The sequence below is a fragment of the Megalobrama amblycephala genome, linkage group LG10, assembly GCF_018812025.1.
Source record: "Megalobrama amblycephala isolate DHTTF-2021 linkage group LG10, ASM1881202v1, whole genome shotgun sequence".
Lineage (NCBI taxonomy): Eukaryota > Metazoa > Chordata > Actinopteri > Cypriniformes > Xenocyprididae > Megalobrama > Megalobrama amblycephala.
In genome coordinates this window covers 27,892,374-27,908,156 of record NC_063053.1, presented here as the reverse complement: position 1 = coordinate 27,908,156, position 15,783 = coordinate 27,892,374, and the positions used below count along the sequence as shown (strand labels likewise).

The 15,783-nt window shown below is 37.8% G+C and overlaps 1 protein-coding gene across 2 annotated transcripts in view; it reads right to left on the bottom strand.

Moving 5' to 3' along the window:
• The window catches only part of thada (THADA armadillo repeat containing), a 122,613-nt gene that overhangs the window by 64,189 nt on the left and 42,641 nt on the right, over nucleotides 1–15,783 (bottom strand). For both annotated transcript variants that reach the window (XM_048205621.1, XM_048205623.1), the window contains exons 26-28: nucleotides 15,058–15,149; nucleotides 4,279–4,368; nucleotides 454–585 (exon numbers count right to left, since the gene is read on the bottom strand). In XM_048205621.1, coding sequence (XP_048061578.1) covers nucleotides 454–585; nucleotides 4,279–4,368; nucleotides 15,058–15,149 — 314 coding nt within the window. The remainder of the gene's footprint in view (nucleotides 1–453; nucleotides 586–4,278; nucleotides 4,369–15,057; nucleotides 15,150–15,783) is intronic.

The following is a 15,783-nucleotide window of genomic DNA, read 5'->3' as shown; positions in this document are numbered from 1 at the left end:
CACACAAATGGGAGTGGAAATGATTACTCCTGGCTCTGGGATCACGACGGAGACCTATCCTTCACTCTGTCTGTGTGTGTGTGTGTGTGTGTGTGTGTGTGTGTGTGTGTCAGGGCGGGATGCCACTACAGGTACTTGTAGAATATGTTCCAATAATATTTTTCTGACTTTGTCTAACGGAATACAGCAATAGCAGTTGCATGTCTAAAGCATTACAAATAGTAAGAGAAGAAAAAAATGTGGAGTCAGAGGAAAAAATCTATTACAGGAATGGATGCACTGAGTTGAAGGATGAGAGGATATGGAAAGGCAGTGGCCTGTGACACCAGAAGGCTGAAAAATAGTGAGCTGATTCAAACCAATATTTTATTTTTGGGATAAAACATTCAGTGCAGCTCATCTCTTGTCTAGCATTGCATTTACAGTAAAAGTGATCTAAATGTCTACACTTACCTGATGATTAAGGGCATGAAGGGAGCTAAACCCAGAGGAGATGATGAACCATCCATTGGGGATGGGTAGAGACGGCCCAAAACCAACAACAACAAGAAAAGACTGGGGTGCAGTTTCACCTGCCCTGAATCACTGAAAAAATGAAAGAGAAACACATTACATTTGCTTACCTAAACATTGCCTAAAATACTTGACTTGTGTAACTAGCTTGCATTACTTACTTATACAAGCATATGTGCAAGTATAAAGGCATGTGCAACTAATGTGTAAATGTAAATGTGTCTGACTACCTTAACTAACAAAGTTAACTTGCAACTTTACTAACGTAACCAAGGTGACTTACTAAATAAACTAACTTACCTGTATATAACTTCATAATGTCTCTAACTTCAAATAGCATTACTTAAAGGTAGAGTAGGCAATTTCAGAGAGGTTAGCAATAGCAAGCTACTGTAGCTTTGAAAGCACTAGATCCCACCCTCCCTTCACAGCGAAACACATGAAAGCACACAGCCAGAGCAGATTTTGCAAAGCATCAAAAGAAAAGAATGCATTAAAATGACACTCTTAATCGTATTTAATCGATGACACTTTATCGTATCCGATAATCCATCCCATAAATGGCGAAGCAAAGGAAATAACAACTAATCAGTTTGACTGTGGTGCTACAGTAAAAATCCTCAGTAAATAACCATTGATCTGCATTAGACAAAGCAATAGTGATCCATGGTAAAAACACTAATGTAGTTAGCACTGCATCTTTTATTTTCAGTCTCTCTGAAAAGCCTGAGTCATACTGTGTCTAATTTGAGTATCTAAAATGAAGCAAACAAACAAAGGCCACGTACACACTAAGTTTCAGGAGTGACATCCACATTTAAATGCGGGAGTGAATCCCCTAAATTATCATTACATGTGTGTACAGAACATGACTTACTCTCAAAAATGCGATGATTGACAGCTTGGAAACCATAGCGACGTTCTGGCGTCTCTCGTGTTTGGTATCCGTTATCGTGACCAAAGTAATATTAAAGTGACAAAACACTTGTTATTTTCAGCAATTTAACTAAACACACTAAAACGGTCGACGTCGTGTTTTGTTTATGCTTGTATAGTCAGTTTTACACAGCGCGCGGCACTCATTCTGTGTTGCCATGGTCACTCATTATAAGCTTTTTGGGCTTGTTGTTTAAGCTCGCCTCATAAAGCAAACGGGTTTATGGAGTTATTAAAGCGAGAAGACATGAATCGCAATTTTCAGCATAAGCATTTGGATAGGCTTGTGCTTTCCCTGTGATTCGCCGCACATACACGAGAAACAACTTTACACCAGTGCACATAAACGTCATTAACGAACTTGTTCAGTTCGGTTCCGTACACACTGCATAGAATTTCTGTAAATGCGGTTGTCAATACCTATATTTTTCAGGAGTTAATACGGTTGTAGAATGCAGTTGTCACTCCCGTATTTTACTGAACTGTGTGTGTACAGAACGCGATTAAGCACTAAAAGGTGAACTGACAACCAAATTTAGCTGCAGTGTGTACGTGGCCAAAGTGTCTTACTGACGTGATCTGACTAGAACTTTGAAAAAAATAAAGTTCATCCATGCTTTCGTAATGTTAGGATCACATGTAATGTAAAGACTGTTTTTACACAAATTGGCACTTCGAAAGCTCTTTGAATATTCAAAGGCATCTCTATGGTTTTGTTGCTGGAGTAATCCTGTTTTTGCATCTCTCTTGTATTTACTACTACATGGCATGCGCAAATCGGTGGGCGGGGCTAAAGAGGCAATGATGTACAAGTAGGCGTTAATCATCTTCTGCAGAGGCGGTCTTTCATTACACTATGATAAAATAATGTCCAACAAAATCCAAAATGAGTCATTTTCTAAGCTTGGTTTCAATAAAAGGTGTTTTTGGACTAACAAGGAAGTATAAAGTTCTGAAACGTACAGGATATTTTTATAGTGCAATGAATCAAAATCAAAATTTGATTTCTCAATTCATGATCCCTTTAACTAACATAACTTTCTCCACATACTAACTGAACTAACCTAAATAACTTAACTGAATGTAATAACTGAACTTGATGAGACTAAATGAACTTACTAATGTCAACAGGGCTAGGATAGAGATATCAGCTGAGGGTTTAAGAATTAGTGACCAGCCACCACACACATACAGCTACTCACAGTGTTACAATGACAAGAAGAACACATGTACACATGGCCACCATTACAAACCCTTCATTTCCTTTCTCTTTTACTACATTTCTGCACATGCAATGTGCTTCTTTGACAGCCCAGTGGAAACTCAAGACTTATGCCAGAGCAAACACGAAAAAACAGACAGAAAAACATGCAAATATAAATTACTCATATCTTTCTATTACTCTGAAGGGGCCAAAATCTGTTCTGTTCTCTATAGGCTGTGAGCTTTCCACAGCACAGCTGCCAGCTGTGGATACGCTTGTCATTATTACATCAAACATGGCCAAACTCACCACCAAGGGGTCCCAGGAGCCTGTAGACCCTGGGCCAGAGTGCAGGAAATGCTATTTTGCTAATCAGGGCCTGGGTAATGCGTTTAGAGTCTGATTTCAGTCAAGCACAATGTGGGACAGCCAAGAACTTGAGATCATCACCAAGCCCAGGGAGACTGAAGTGTTAAACTTCATCCACATTCATGAAAAAAGCTGAAAGGGGAGTGCGAGAAAGAACCAATGAAATACAATAAATCAGAGGAATGGAAAAAGACGCTAAAATGAGTGAAAAAGTGCAGCCAGGGCGAAGAGGTGATAAGACTGGAAGAAAATGTGAGATTAGCAAAGCGAGTTAGTTGGAGTTCAGACTTGGCTCCACTTGCCCCGGTCTTTTCATCTCATTTCATATCTGGTGCATGTCCAATCGAACCCTCTCGGCACTCATTTCCCATGTTAAACGTTTAAAATTCTTATAAACCCCTCAAGCTAAGACAAATCATTCATCATGATTTCGTCCATGCTCATGAAATCTTCATATCGCAAACCGGATTACAAATTGCAAGGAGGTCGATGAACCGTATTCCAGCGATCCCACATGCTTTTTACAGCCTGCTTTCCAGATAAAAGAAACATTCTGGAGTGAACTTCAATAGGAAAAACTTCTCAATCACATTAAATGGCATACTCCCCCCTAGATATCCCATGATGCTCCTTTCATATTTGGTAAAGGTGGGTGGCGCAAGGACGCTGATGATTTTTAAACCTCTTCGCACTTTTCTCTACCCTTATTTATATGCGAAATGATTTATTGGCGGTATAAAATACGAGCATTGCTGAGTCTGAATGGCTTGGCAAGCAGGACACAAAGACTAGGCCGTGGGAAAGAGTCAGACCACTCTTAGCTAAAAGGAGAGAACGCCAGACTGAAAACGCATTGAAATAATTTGATACATATTAAGATAATATTGGCTCAAGGGCCTCTTGCACAATGTGAGAGCTATTTGGAAGAGCAGCTCATCAGTCTGTGGAGAAATTAAATGAGTGAGATAAGAGACTAACATGTTCTCACAGTGTCTGGATCCAACATGGCTGATACTCCCACATGCGGTTTACTTATCTGAGGCATCTCAGCTAGGAATCTGTCCATCAGTGTGGTCAAGAATGCTTAATAGGTCTAAAGAGGCTTGATGAGGCACTTAAATGATCTTAAATAAGGGCCTCAGAGAAATTAAAGAATGGAGAGAAGAACTGTGTCCATTTAGCGAACGCTGGGATCACTCAACTCTTTAACAACATCCGACACAAATTCGCACACACATTTGTTGGGACATTCTCACCTGTTCACAGAGGCTGCAGCTTCCTGTAGCTGACTAAGAAGGAAAGGATAGAGGGCAGGAAAACGAGTGAAAAACTCTCGGCCGGTCATCCTGTTAAGAGAAGAGAGAGAGCGATTAAAGTGACAGTATGTCTAGGATTACACAATCGGATAAGAAATGACAACTGAATGACATTACTCAGACTGCAACTGATAAGTTTTTAAATTTGGCTGAAAAGTGTCACAAAAGAGGCTTTTAATTTGACAATGCAGATTCACAGGAACCCCCATTCTCCATCTTCATTAGTTTACTGTAGTTCCATATAATAATTGAAAGGCAAATGCTGTCACATACTGTCGGCATTCAACAAAAACACATTTTAAACAAGTCTTTGAATATATATAAAAAACACTTAATGCCACGAACACTTCGAGCTGTTAGATCTTGTGCGCATAGCTTGAATAAACAAGAAGTTTAGCTCTCACTGGAGATGCATGAGCAAGCAACTTGGTCACATATACTGATGTTCTATGAATTTTCACAGGCGAAATCCAGTATTTTCCATAGGAATCTATGCAATTGGGAATTTCGTATGAAGGTGAATTTCCCCCATACAGATTTCGTAATGGATTCAAGTTGGTTATGTGGATTTGAAAGTGACTTCTGTGTGAACTGTGCTTCATACATCATTACACTATTGACATTTGACCTTTTTGCCTCAAATGTGCACCTTTAAGGCTCGGGTATTCTTCAATTTTCTGTGTTCCGATCTGTCTTGTGCGTAGTCATGTCTGCACAGCTTTATAGTATACACAACAGCAGATGAGCTCGGATGGATGCGTTCGACACATGAGCAGTACAACTGCATTTTTATACTCTACCAGACGTCAGAGGGCAGCACTGGGCAGTTGTGTAATTTCCAAGACATTCACTCAGAAGGATAAAAAAAAAGAGTAGCAAATCCAGTGATGCCATCTTAGCAATTTTGTTGCTAGATTTAGCAACTTTTCAGACTACCCCATCAACTTTTTTCTTTTTTTCCAAAAGCACCTAGCAACAAATGTAGCTACTTTAAAATCTGTCGACTTTTATCAACTTTTGAAAAGTTGCTAACTCAAATGCTAAAATGCACACATTTTCCCTCTAAGTGTCACAACAATTATTTTCACTCACATCTCTGTCACACAGTCACAACACATGGTCTGTCTACGTGACTGCAAATGTGCATTGTGAGTGACGTCAGCAGAAGTGACAGCTCAGCTAGCTCCATAGCCAGGCACAAAGACAGCAGCAATCATGTTAGTAGTGTATAGTAGGTACTACATTTCATTTGAAGCGTACTTCGTGACTATTAATAAAGTATGTTCTATATAGTATGAACGGAATTTAGACATACTACATCTGCCATGTTGTTATTGTCATGTGACCTACAGTGTCAGTTGTGTCGCTTCACCACCATTCACAACTTTTCTCTCGTTACCTCATGGGATAGTAAAATGTTTGTTGAATGCACACTTCATAATCTCACCAGTAGTAGTACTAGGACATCAGTGTACTTTTTGCCTACTGTTTTTGGCAAAAACATTTGGGAAGTATTCGATTTTGGATACAGAGATTGTGTATTCTACATAATGATGTGGTTTTACATCATTATGTAATGAGGTCATCACACAATGACATTACAACATCATTTAGCAACATTTAACAACAAATCGAGCTGCACCTAGCAACTTCTCCTGAAATTTAGTTGGCAACAGCGAGCGGATCAGTGATCGCATGCAAAGTTTAGAACAAGAACCAAAACAAAAACATGACCTTAAAGCGGAACTCGGTAAGATTTGCGAAGCTCCCCCTACAGGTTCCTTCAGTGAATCACACTGTCAGAGGGGATTAGTGCTCACCTCAAACGCACCACTACAAGTCAATTAACCATTGTAAGGACTTGAAAACTATTTATGAAGGTAAAAAAAGTTACTTAGTTCTGCTTTAAAGGTTATGCTGCTTTGTTTATCATTTTGTATCGCTCTTTACACACTCTTCTTTGACTACTGAACATTATATCAGAACTGTGCATATTGTCACTCTTCTGTCTCAACATTCATCTTCCACATATGCTATTGTATGCACACCATCCTTGCAGTCACAAAAATTGGGCTGCAATTAATTTGTCATCAGGAGGGTCCGAGGACATCCATGCACACATTTTGCAGACGCTCGAGATGACGAAAATTATGGTGCGTGAACAGTGGAATGCGGAAGGCCAAAGTATACTTTGGACTTTAGGCCACTGTTCCAAAACCTTACTGTTTAATGCTCCCATAGGCTAATAATCATACCCCAATACCCTAAAAATAATAGACAGCACACCCTTATATTGGTCTTAATTTGACTAAAACTAAATGTTTAGAGGGATCATAAGAAGTTGCATCAAAAAAGTTTAAATATTTGTAAAAAAAAAAAAAAAAAAAAAAACACAAATCCATCTCTGTCACAAACACTTATTTCAGTGGCCTTCAGATATGCAAGTAAATGTGATGTTTTAGTGCTGTAATAGAGCCAAATATGTTTAAGTCAGATTAAAATGAATCAATGCACCCACAATGATTGCCACTGAGGACAACACTTGGCACAGCAGTAGTTTTCAATAACAAGATTTTTGAAAAAACTGGGAAGTTGAGAATAACTAAGAATAGAGTCTGTTATGAAATGAGACGAACAAATGAAAACGTTCTTGTTTAATCGCTCAGGCACATCAAAAATAAATTCATGCATTTCTAATAGTTGCATGGCTTGGTTGCATGCATAGTCTAATAGTTTCTAACAGTTTGATCTTTTGGAAGGGTATGCAGTTTTTGGACATGCAGTTTGTCTACATCCAGGAACAGAACAATGTTGGACGTTCTTACTCGACATTAGTATCACTTCTGATTGACAGAGACATGAGTGGTTAAGAACACGCCTCCGTTTACATATGCATGTTATGGGGTTTATAGAAGAAAATCATGACATCTTCATAGTGCATTATGGCAGGGGTATCAAATCCAAACTCAGTAAAGGCCATGCTGAGGGTTGTGAATAAAATCAGGGGCCGGACATATATTTAGAGGATTTTTGGTGTATTAGTGTATTAGTATTAAAAACTCATAATTCATTAAACCACATTTATCAAAACTATGAGGTTTTAATTTTGAGTTGTAACATTTGGGACACATGCACTGGGCATAATGCCAACTGTTATTTAAACAAAACTGCTTAAATACAAACAGATGATGTTTCGTTTCGAAATGCCTTCTAATACGATACTCTTTGAAAACCGCGAGTGACTCTTGACATATGAGACACATTCTCTTTTCTTTGTATTCACAGAATAAATATTCTGTTTCCCATCTTGGTTGGAAATGTCAATATTCGTGGTCCACTTTTCTTTTTTTAGCCATTGTGCTAGCCACATTTAAAGTAAGATAGCATTTTCATTGTTTACAGTTATTGCTGTATTTTCAGATAAAATTAGCGAGTTGAGTGAAGTGCGACAGCACTACCTGCGTCTCAATGTTGTAATTATTTAAAGCTGCTGTCTAACTTTTTTTGTTCAAAATTGACAATTATATAATGAGCAAATACATCATGAATCCATTTTCCAAACTGTGAGTTTGTGTTATATCCTGAATCACTATGGTACACTAGAGCTGCAGGATTAATCGTAAAAAGATTGCGATCTCGATTCAAGCACCCACGCGATCCTATTTTATTAATGACAACAATTCTCCTGCGTTTATTAAACCTTTGACAAAATCACATTCAAATCTGTGTTCGTGCTGCCAGAGCCAGAGAGAGCCGTTTTGAATCACACATTAGTTATTTCTGTGTTACAAATATTCACATCATCACATCGAAGTACTTCGATATAAGTTTTAAGTTAGTATTTAAACACCAATGTCTACGATAGCAATCAAAATAGAGCAAACTACCTTTTGAAACGAACTTGGCACGTCAAATAATGGTTGTATCAATTACATCTAATTCCACTAGGTGGTGAAAACTGACTGTTAAAAATGTATTTGTCATTGAATCATTCATTCAAAAGATTCATTCAAAAACACTGATTCATCCAGCAAAGAAACAAGTATTTATTAATGAGTCATTGACAGCAATTTATATTTTGTCAGAACCTCAAGTAAGTTACATGTTATTTTGTTTGGTTGTATATTCAGAATCGTGGGAGAATCGCGATCTCTATTTGAAGCCAAAAAATCGTGATTCTCATTTTATCCAGAATCGTGTAGCTCTACGGTACACCTAAAATAAGTGTCTATTTTAGACTGATTCGGGTCTTACCACTGCGGAGTAGCACAGTACCTTCATGACTCGTCATAGAAATAAACAGAGAGAAGCAGCTCCTGCAACAATGTTCTTCTGCAAGACACATGCAGTTTAGCAAGCGGGGGCCTGATTAAAAGTCGTGCCGGGCCATGTATTATGACACGTGCATTATGGGATCATTTCTTCTGCTATGGATAAATGCAATTCTGCCAAAGGTGGGTATTTCCTTTTGGAACACCCTTCGTGTCAGGAGTGTGCTGCCTACGTAGGCAGCAATCTAGATTTGGAACAGAGCCTAAGTGACATGGAGAGAAGAGAGAGAGAGAGAGACTGCAACCTTTAAAGCTCTGGTTTGTAAACCACTTCCTAAAGTCTGAGCTCTTTACAGCTCTATAAAGCTCTCATTAGCTCGGCCTCTGATGGAGCGCTGCAGGGGCACAAGGCTCACAGTCCCTGTTTGTTTATTCCTTAGAAAGCAGTGTGGCTGGAATAAACCCTGGGAATCTCACTCGAGACAAATGTGTATGTGTTAAAAGAGGGCAAGACAGACAGCGAAAGTGTATGCGTGTGTGACACACATAAACGTATCTTTATTTAGCAAACCCTCTGTGTTTAGGATAGGCCTTCCAATAAAAAGTTTTTTCTTCTTCTTATTCATGTCTAACTGAAACAGCCCATACAGGGCTAACTTTAGCTCAAGAGCCAATTTTTCAAACACATATTTTGTGACTTCGGCTATGCAAAATCCACACACACAAACACACCACATCCTGTTCAACCACTAATGCACACAGTCTGGTCTGAACTTAGGCCAGGGCACTGTCATGGTAACAAGGTGGGTCATCTACGTCTGTCACATGGCCACATGCTGCATGCTAGTGACACACACGCGCACACACACACACTAATGAGCTCTGATGTGGGCAAATGTGGTTACAGTTAAGCTCAACACAACCCTGCATTTTTTCAGTATGGATTAGTGTCTTCCTGACAAAACATTTCCAAGATGTCCATAAATGCAGCCTGTCAAGCTTAAACCATCTTTAACTGTTCTTCGTTTGTCATTACTTATAAACACAAATTTATGTAAACTGATATAAGTTAGCAGATTAAGTGTAATGCACTTGAGTGTGTTGCATAGGGCCATAATAACCACAAACGCTGACCAGACACACAGACACACAGACACACAGACACACAGACACACAGACACACAGACACACAGACTACAATGCAGTATTTCTTCAGCTAATTTGTTTATGTAATATAACATTCAGAACATCATGAACACAGGAAACTTTTACTCTATTGTGCACTTGCTGACTGAGGTCAGCCAATGAAGGCATAAGGAACAAGCAAACATCTCTGATCATAATCTGAAGAGACCGAGCAAATACAAATAAACAAAAGTATGTTGTTGTTTTTTTTGATTGTTTTTTTTTTTTGTGAAAGTACTGAAACGAATTACTAAGACAGATGTAAATGTTTAAAGAGTTTAAACGAAATTACGTAGGCGAGATGATGATGATGATGATATCAGAGGCTAGCAACTTTGTTGGTCTAGTTTACAAACTTGCACACCAGTGAAGTCATTACTTATCAAAATAAGTTTTTCATATAATGATTTGAAGACTTTTGTTTTATTTCAATGTTTAACTAAGATGTGTATCATTCCTTTTTTCAAACTGTGATTTGACTCCTTTGATATAGTCCAAATAGACCAATGGAAACATTACTTTGTGTGCTTTGTTTTGACCAAAATCATTGTTATAAATGGTAAGAAGCAGAACAATTTTTTATAGTTACGTGAAACATAAAAGCTAATGTCAAACATATGTTTGAACAGCAAATCAGTCCAAGAAAAATATGCAAACACCACTTGTATTAATACATTGCTACTAAAATTCTGATTTGATAAAAAAAATTAAAGACTGTACAACATGATTTTGGTATTCAGGAATTATATATATATATATATATATATATATATATATATATATATATATATATATATATATATATATATATATTATATATATATATATATTTATTTATTATTTTTTTTTTTTTTTGAATGGTAGTGGTAAGGCAGGAACACACCAAGCCAACGCCGACGAACTAGTGGCAACAAAAGCAGTCTGTGGGGTTTGTCGGTAGAGTCAGTGTCCAAAGTTGGCCTGACACACCAAACCAATGTTCAACAGCCAACGGCCAAGTAGCATGTCCGTTCTGCACCTGCGTAAGAAGACATGCCTTTCCGAACCAGCAGGTGGCAGTAGCTGAACATCCAATCAGAATGATAAGATGGCCCGACGGACCGACGAGCTCCGATGCTGATTCCACATGTCGAATCGGCCGAAAAACAGCCGACGAGGACCAACTTCAGCCGCCAGTGCGGAACACACTGAGAAAACTTAGTCGGCTGACGAACAAAAGCTGCCCGACGGCCGACCGTCGGCTTGGTGTGTTCCTCCCTTTAAGTACCTTACACTGGTCACTTAAAGGGTAAGTTCACCCAAAAATGAAATTTATGTCAGTGAAAGTCCAGAAAGGTAGTAAAGACATCATTAAAATAGTCCATGTGACTGCAGTGGTTCAACCTAAATTTTATGAAGCGATGAGAATACTTTTTGTGTGCAAAAACCAAACAAAAATAAAGACTTTATTCAACAACTTCTTCTCTTTTATGTTAGTCTCCTTATGCTATTGATGTAGTAAACATCAACAGCATAGAGCACAAAAACAAAACAATGTTGCTCACATGTACAGCGTCAGCCAATACTAAACCGGCATTCGAACAAACACGGAAGCGCTGCACTGCGTTCACTATGTCAACAGCATAGGAAACTAACAGGGAAGAGAAAAATTGAAAAGTCGTTATTTTTGTTTTCTTTTTGAAAAGACAAAAAGTATTCTTGTCACTTCATAACATTAAGGTTGAACCACTGCAGTCACGTGGACTATTTTAACAATGTCTTTGATACCTTTCACCTCAAAAGGTGCAATGACGTTGCCGCTTATGTTTGGTTCGGAAACACCTTGGATTTCATTGAAAATATCTTAATTTGTGTTCCAAAGATGAATGAAGGACTTACAGGTTTGGGACGACATGAGGGCGAGTAATTAATGACAGAAATTTCATTATTGGGTGGGCTTTAACGATACTCTCTGCCATCTATTATATGACATTTAGAAAAGTACACTCTAAAGAAATGCTGGGTTGTTTCAACCCATGTTTGGGTCAAATATGGACAAACCCAACAGTTTTAATTTAAAAATTTAATTTTAATAAAAAAATTGAAACCAATGGTTGGGTTTGTCCATATCTGACCCAAACAGATATGGATTTTTTTTAATGAAGCTACATTTTAAATGCACTACTTACACACAAAATAGTGCAAGACAGTACAGAAGTATGCAAGATGGGACACACCTTGCATTTTGGAGAATTCACACATAGATCATTTGCATACTTTGCACAGTATACATATTGTACACTGCAGAAATATTATTAGTATGATAGTATGATATTGCGAACACAGCCTATAAAGTATACACGCAGATTGTAAATAAGTCCCTAAAAAGTCATAACAGAACAGCCTGTCAAAATAAGTATATGTCAGTGCACAAATCCCAAGACTCACAAAACACACTTGCACACAGGAAGAGAAATTAAACAAAATAGCATTAAGCAACAGTTGAGTGACCCGGAGGACCGAGATTTCTGCCATAAAAAACACATAAAACTAAAGACAAACACATTGAGCTGTTGGACAAGTTATCCTGAAAGTAAACGATCCTGACTATGGATGTTCAGAGTGCCGGAGCCAGACCGAAGAGTCAGCGTTATTTCAGTACAATTATGACAAAGCTCTGCTGAGTTTCAGTGACCTCAAGATTTAGCGACTCTTTAGAAAATCCTTTGGTAATCTTAGTGAAATGCCACGGTCAGCTGACCTGGGACCACATGGGCTCTTTGAAGTGTGAGGTATTCCAACGCACCGGGTTGTGTCATTATGGCCTGCTCGATTTTCCAATTAAGTCCAATCAGCACACCGATTAATCATAACAAACCATGATCTCATGAGTGAGCCATTATTGTTCCTCAACGAGGTCAGTGCCACTCCCGTTTAGTCATTCCTCACTCCATCCGTGACCTCTCTGCTTTCAATCCCAGAATGCATCAGGACATTCTTGCAACAGCTCACGCTCCACTGGTTTGGATGAGATTAGGGAGCTGACGCAGAGCAATCTCCGCAGCAGGAGGTCCCATCATGGCCCACCCGCCCCGTCCTGTGGTGGCCAGGGATCAGAGGTCACGGTCAACCCGGCAGCAATCTAGAGGGTGTGAATGTGTGCCAGAAGTGTGTCAACGTGCGTGTTGAGGCAAGATGTTGTTAGCATTCCCTCTACTACGGAAAAGATAAACACGCGTTGAAGTTTGTTAACCCCTGTGCGTCAACTCAAATGCCTGTCGAGAGTTTGAGGTTATCAGCAAAAGGGAAGAGTTGAAACTGTGAGCAAAAGATTAAGCCTTTGCAAGGGTGGATAAACGTGGGATGAGGATAGAGGCAGAACACAAACAAACAAAGGCCAACAGGGAGTTAGGAGGAACATCCAGAACATTTAAGGGGCTGGAAGGTGTCCATGCATTGTATGCCAACATACGACAAAGATTAATGACTGGAATGGAAGATTCGATGGTGAAAAAGCATAGAACTTCAGTGACACCTAGTGAACAACCCCTGACAGAGCAGGGTCACACAGAACTGTTGCTCACCAACAAGATCTATCCACACTAAGTGAACATTGCGACAAGACTTAAATCAAACCAATGTATTCCAATGGACCCCTTGCATCAAAAGTCTTAATATTTTATTACAATGTAATAACTAGCTTTTCTTCTGAAACACCTTTCCTTTTCAGTTGATGTCACAAATTTCTCTTTTCAACTTTTTCTCTCCAACCACCTGGCTACATTCTGCAATGTTACAAGTCCTGTCTTTACATTGTTTCTCATTTGGAAAAAGGTCATATAGTTCATTTTTGTAAGGATAGTAAAGTACTGAGTCACGGATGACAGGACAAGTACACTGTAAAAAAAATCCATCTTACATTTTGTCAAACAAACTCTATTTTACAGGTTGACTGAACTATTTAAATGTAGAAAAAGTTGACGATACAAAAAAAAAAAAAAATTATTATTATTATATATATATTATGTCACCTTTTAGACCATTTAGTATGAGCAATTTAAAATATTAAACATCAAGAACTTGACAATTGACATCTGACTTTGGCAATATCAAGTTTGATAAAGAGGGTCAAACTAACAGGCTGGTGAGCATGTTCAGTTTGAGCAATGATCACCCATTATCCCTTAAACTTGAATAATTTGTGTTTTTAGTCAAAGCATGGGGACTTATGAGCAAATATTTATTATTCAAAATGAAGATGTTTTAGCTCTGCTTAGTATTAAAAAAAAAAAGTGACCATTAGGATGATTAGTGTACCCTATTGGTGAAGTTCTGCACAATGGTTTCGGTGCAGAAAGGCAACTATGACATTCTGTGCAACTAACTGATACACAAGTTGAGCAAACTTTAATTTAGCAGTGGAAAGGTCAGCCAAAAGAAAGAGAATGTCTTACATTACTAATGTGCAATATAATACATAATAATCTTTTTAAATTCAAAATGATAGCTTATTAAACTTGGATCCACAAGCATAAATTATGAATTATGGAACTTATGTTCACTGAAAGCACATACAAAATTTAATTGTTAAATTGATACTCATTGCTCAAAAAAGAACTGAAACTGGTTTTGAAGACCTGAAAAAGTTTTGAATTTTCTCAACTTCTGATTTTTTTTATAGTGTAGTTATAGTGTTTTTTGTAGTTACTAGAGATGCACCGACATATCGGCCAATAATCAGTATCAGCTGATAAAGGAAATTTTCACACTATCGGCCAATAGTTTAAAACAGCCAATAGCCAGGGCCGATTTATCCTGGAAATCAAAAGAGGGAAGGAAAATGCACTGAATTTGTGTTTTGTGTGAAGAAAATGCTAAGAAGCCAGTTTGATGAGCAATATAAATAGAAATTATATGAATTAATAACATTCAGAAAGTTAAGAAATATTAATTTAATCTTCAGAATTTAGTTAATGTGTGTTAATATTAATTTGAGTAATTTGTTTGTTTATAACTGATACCAGTTACTCTGAAACAAGTTGAAGAAATGGAGAGAATATTTTATTTGCATTTCTTTCAAAATATAATTAAAAATATAATGATTAATTAAGAATTATAAATGAAATAATCATTAATTAACAAGGTGGTATAAAAGGCAGAACCCCCAAACTATCAGTATTGACAGATATCACTCAGAATAATCGGCTAATGGTATCGGTGGAGAAATGTAGTATCATGCATCTCTAGTAGTCACGAGTGGTGTATAAAACAACTGAAGTCACACCTGTTCTTTTTGGAGTGCTCATCTTTTCCTTTCTTCACCCCGAATATCCGCGTAATCAGAGTGCTAAACAGGAGAGTTGAGGAGTTCCTCACCTAGAAAGTGGACAGGATGGGGAAACTGATGTCAGAGCAAACTTTCCTTCCATGTATATTTATCATTTAACCTTTGACTAAGAATTTGGTGCTTGAAATCTTAAAAATGTGGTGCTCATTGACATCTACAGCCAGTTTTTCTAAGATCTATGCAATGATTTATTTGTCTGCCACAATAACAGTCTAATGTCTTTAAATGGTGGCCTTTATTTCTTCATCTCATCATTTACAGTATAGTTTTTAAGGTGTGGTCACATTTATCACTGTTGTTTACTGTTTTTTGTTTGATTAAAAAAAAGTTATGGAAAAAGTGGAAAATACTACATTTTGAACATTTTTGATGCAAAAACACTTTTAAAGTAAAGGTCCACCCAAAAATATGATTTTCTGACGTCGTTTACACACCCTTACATTGTTCCAAGTATGTAATACTTAATTTTTTTTCTGTGGCACATAAAATAATTTATTTTGAGAAATGTCTCAGTGTTGCCGTTTGATGTGTTCAAACAATGGAAGTCAATGCGCTCCAATGTTGTTTGGTTTCCAAAGTCCTTCAATTATCTTTTTCTATGTTCCGCACATAGCTTTGGAACAACACAAGGGTGAGCAAATGATGACAGAATTTTCATTTTTG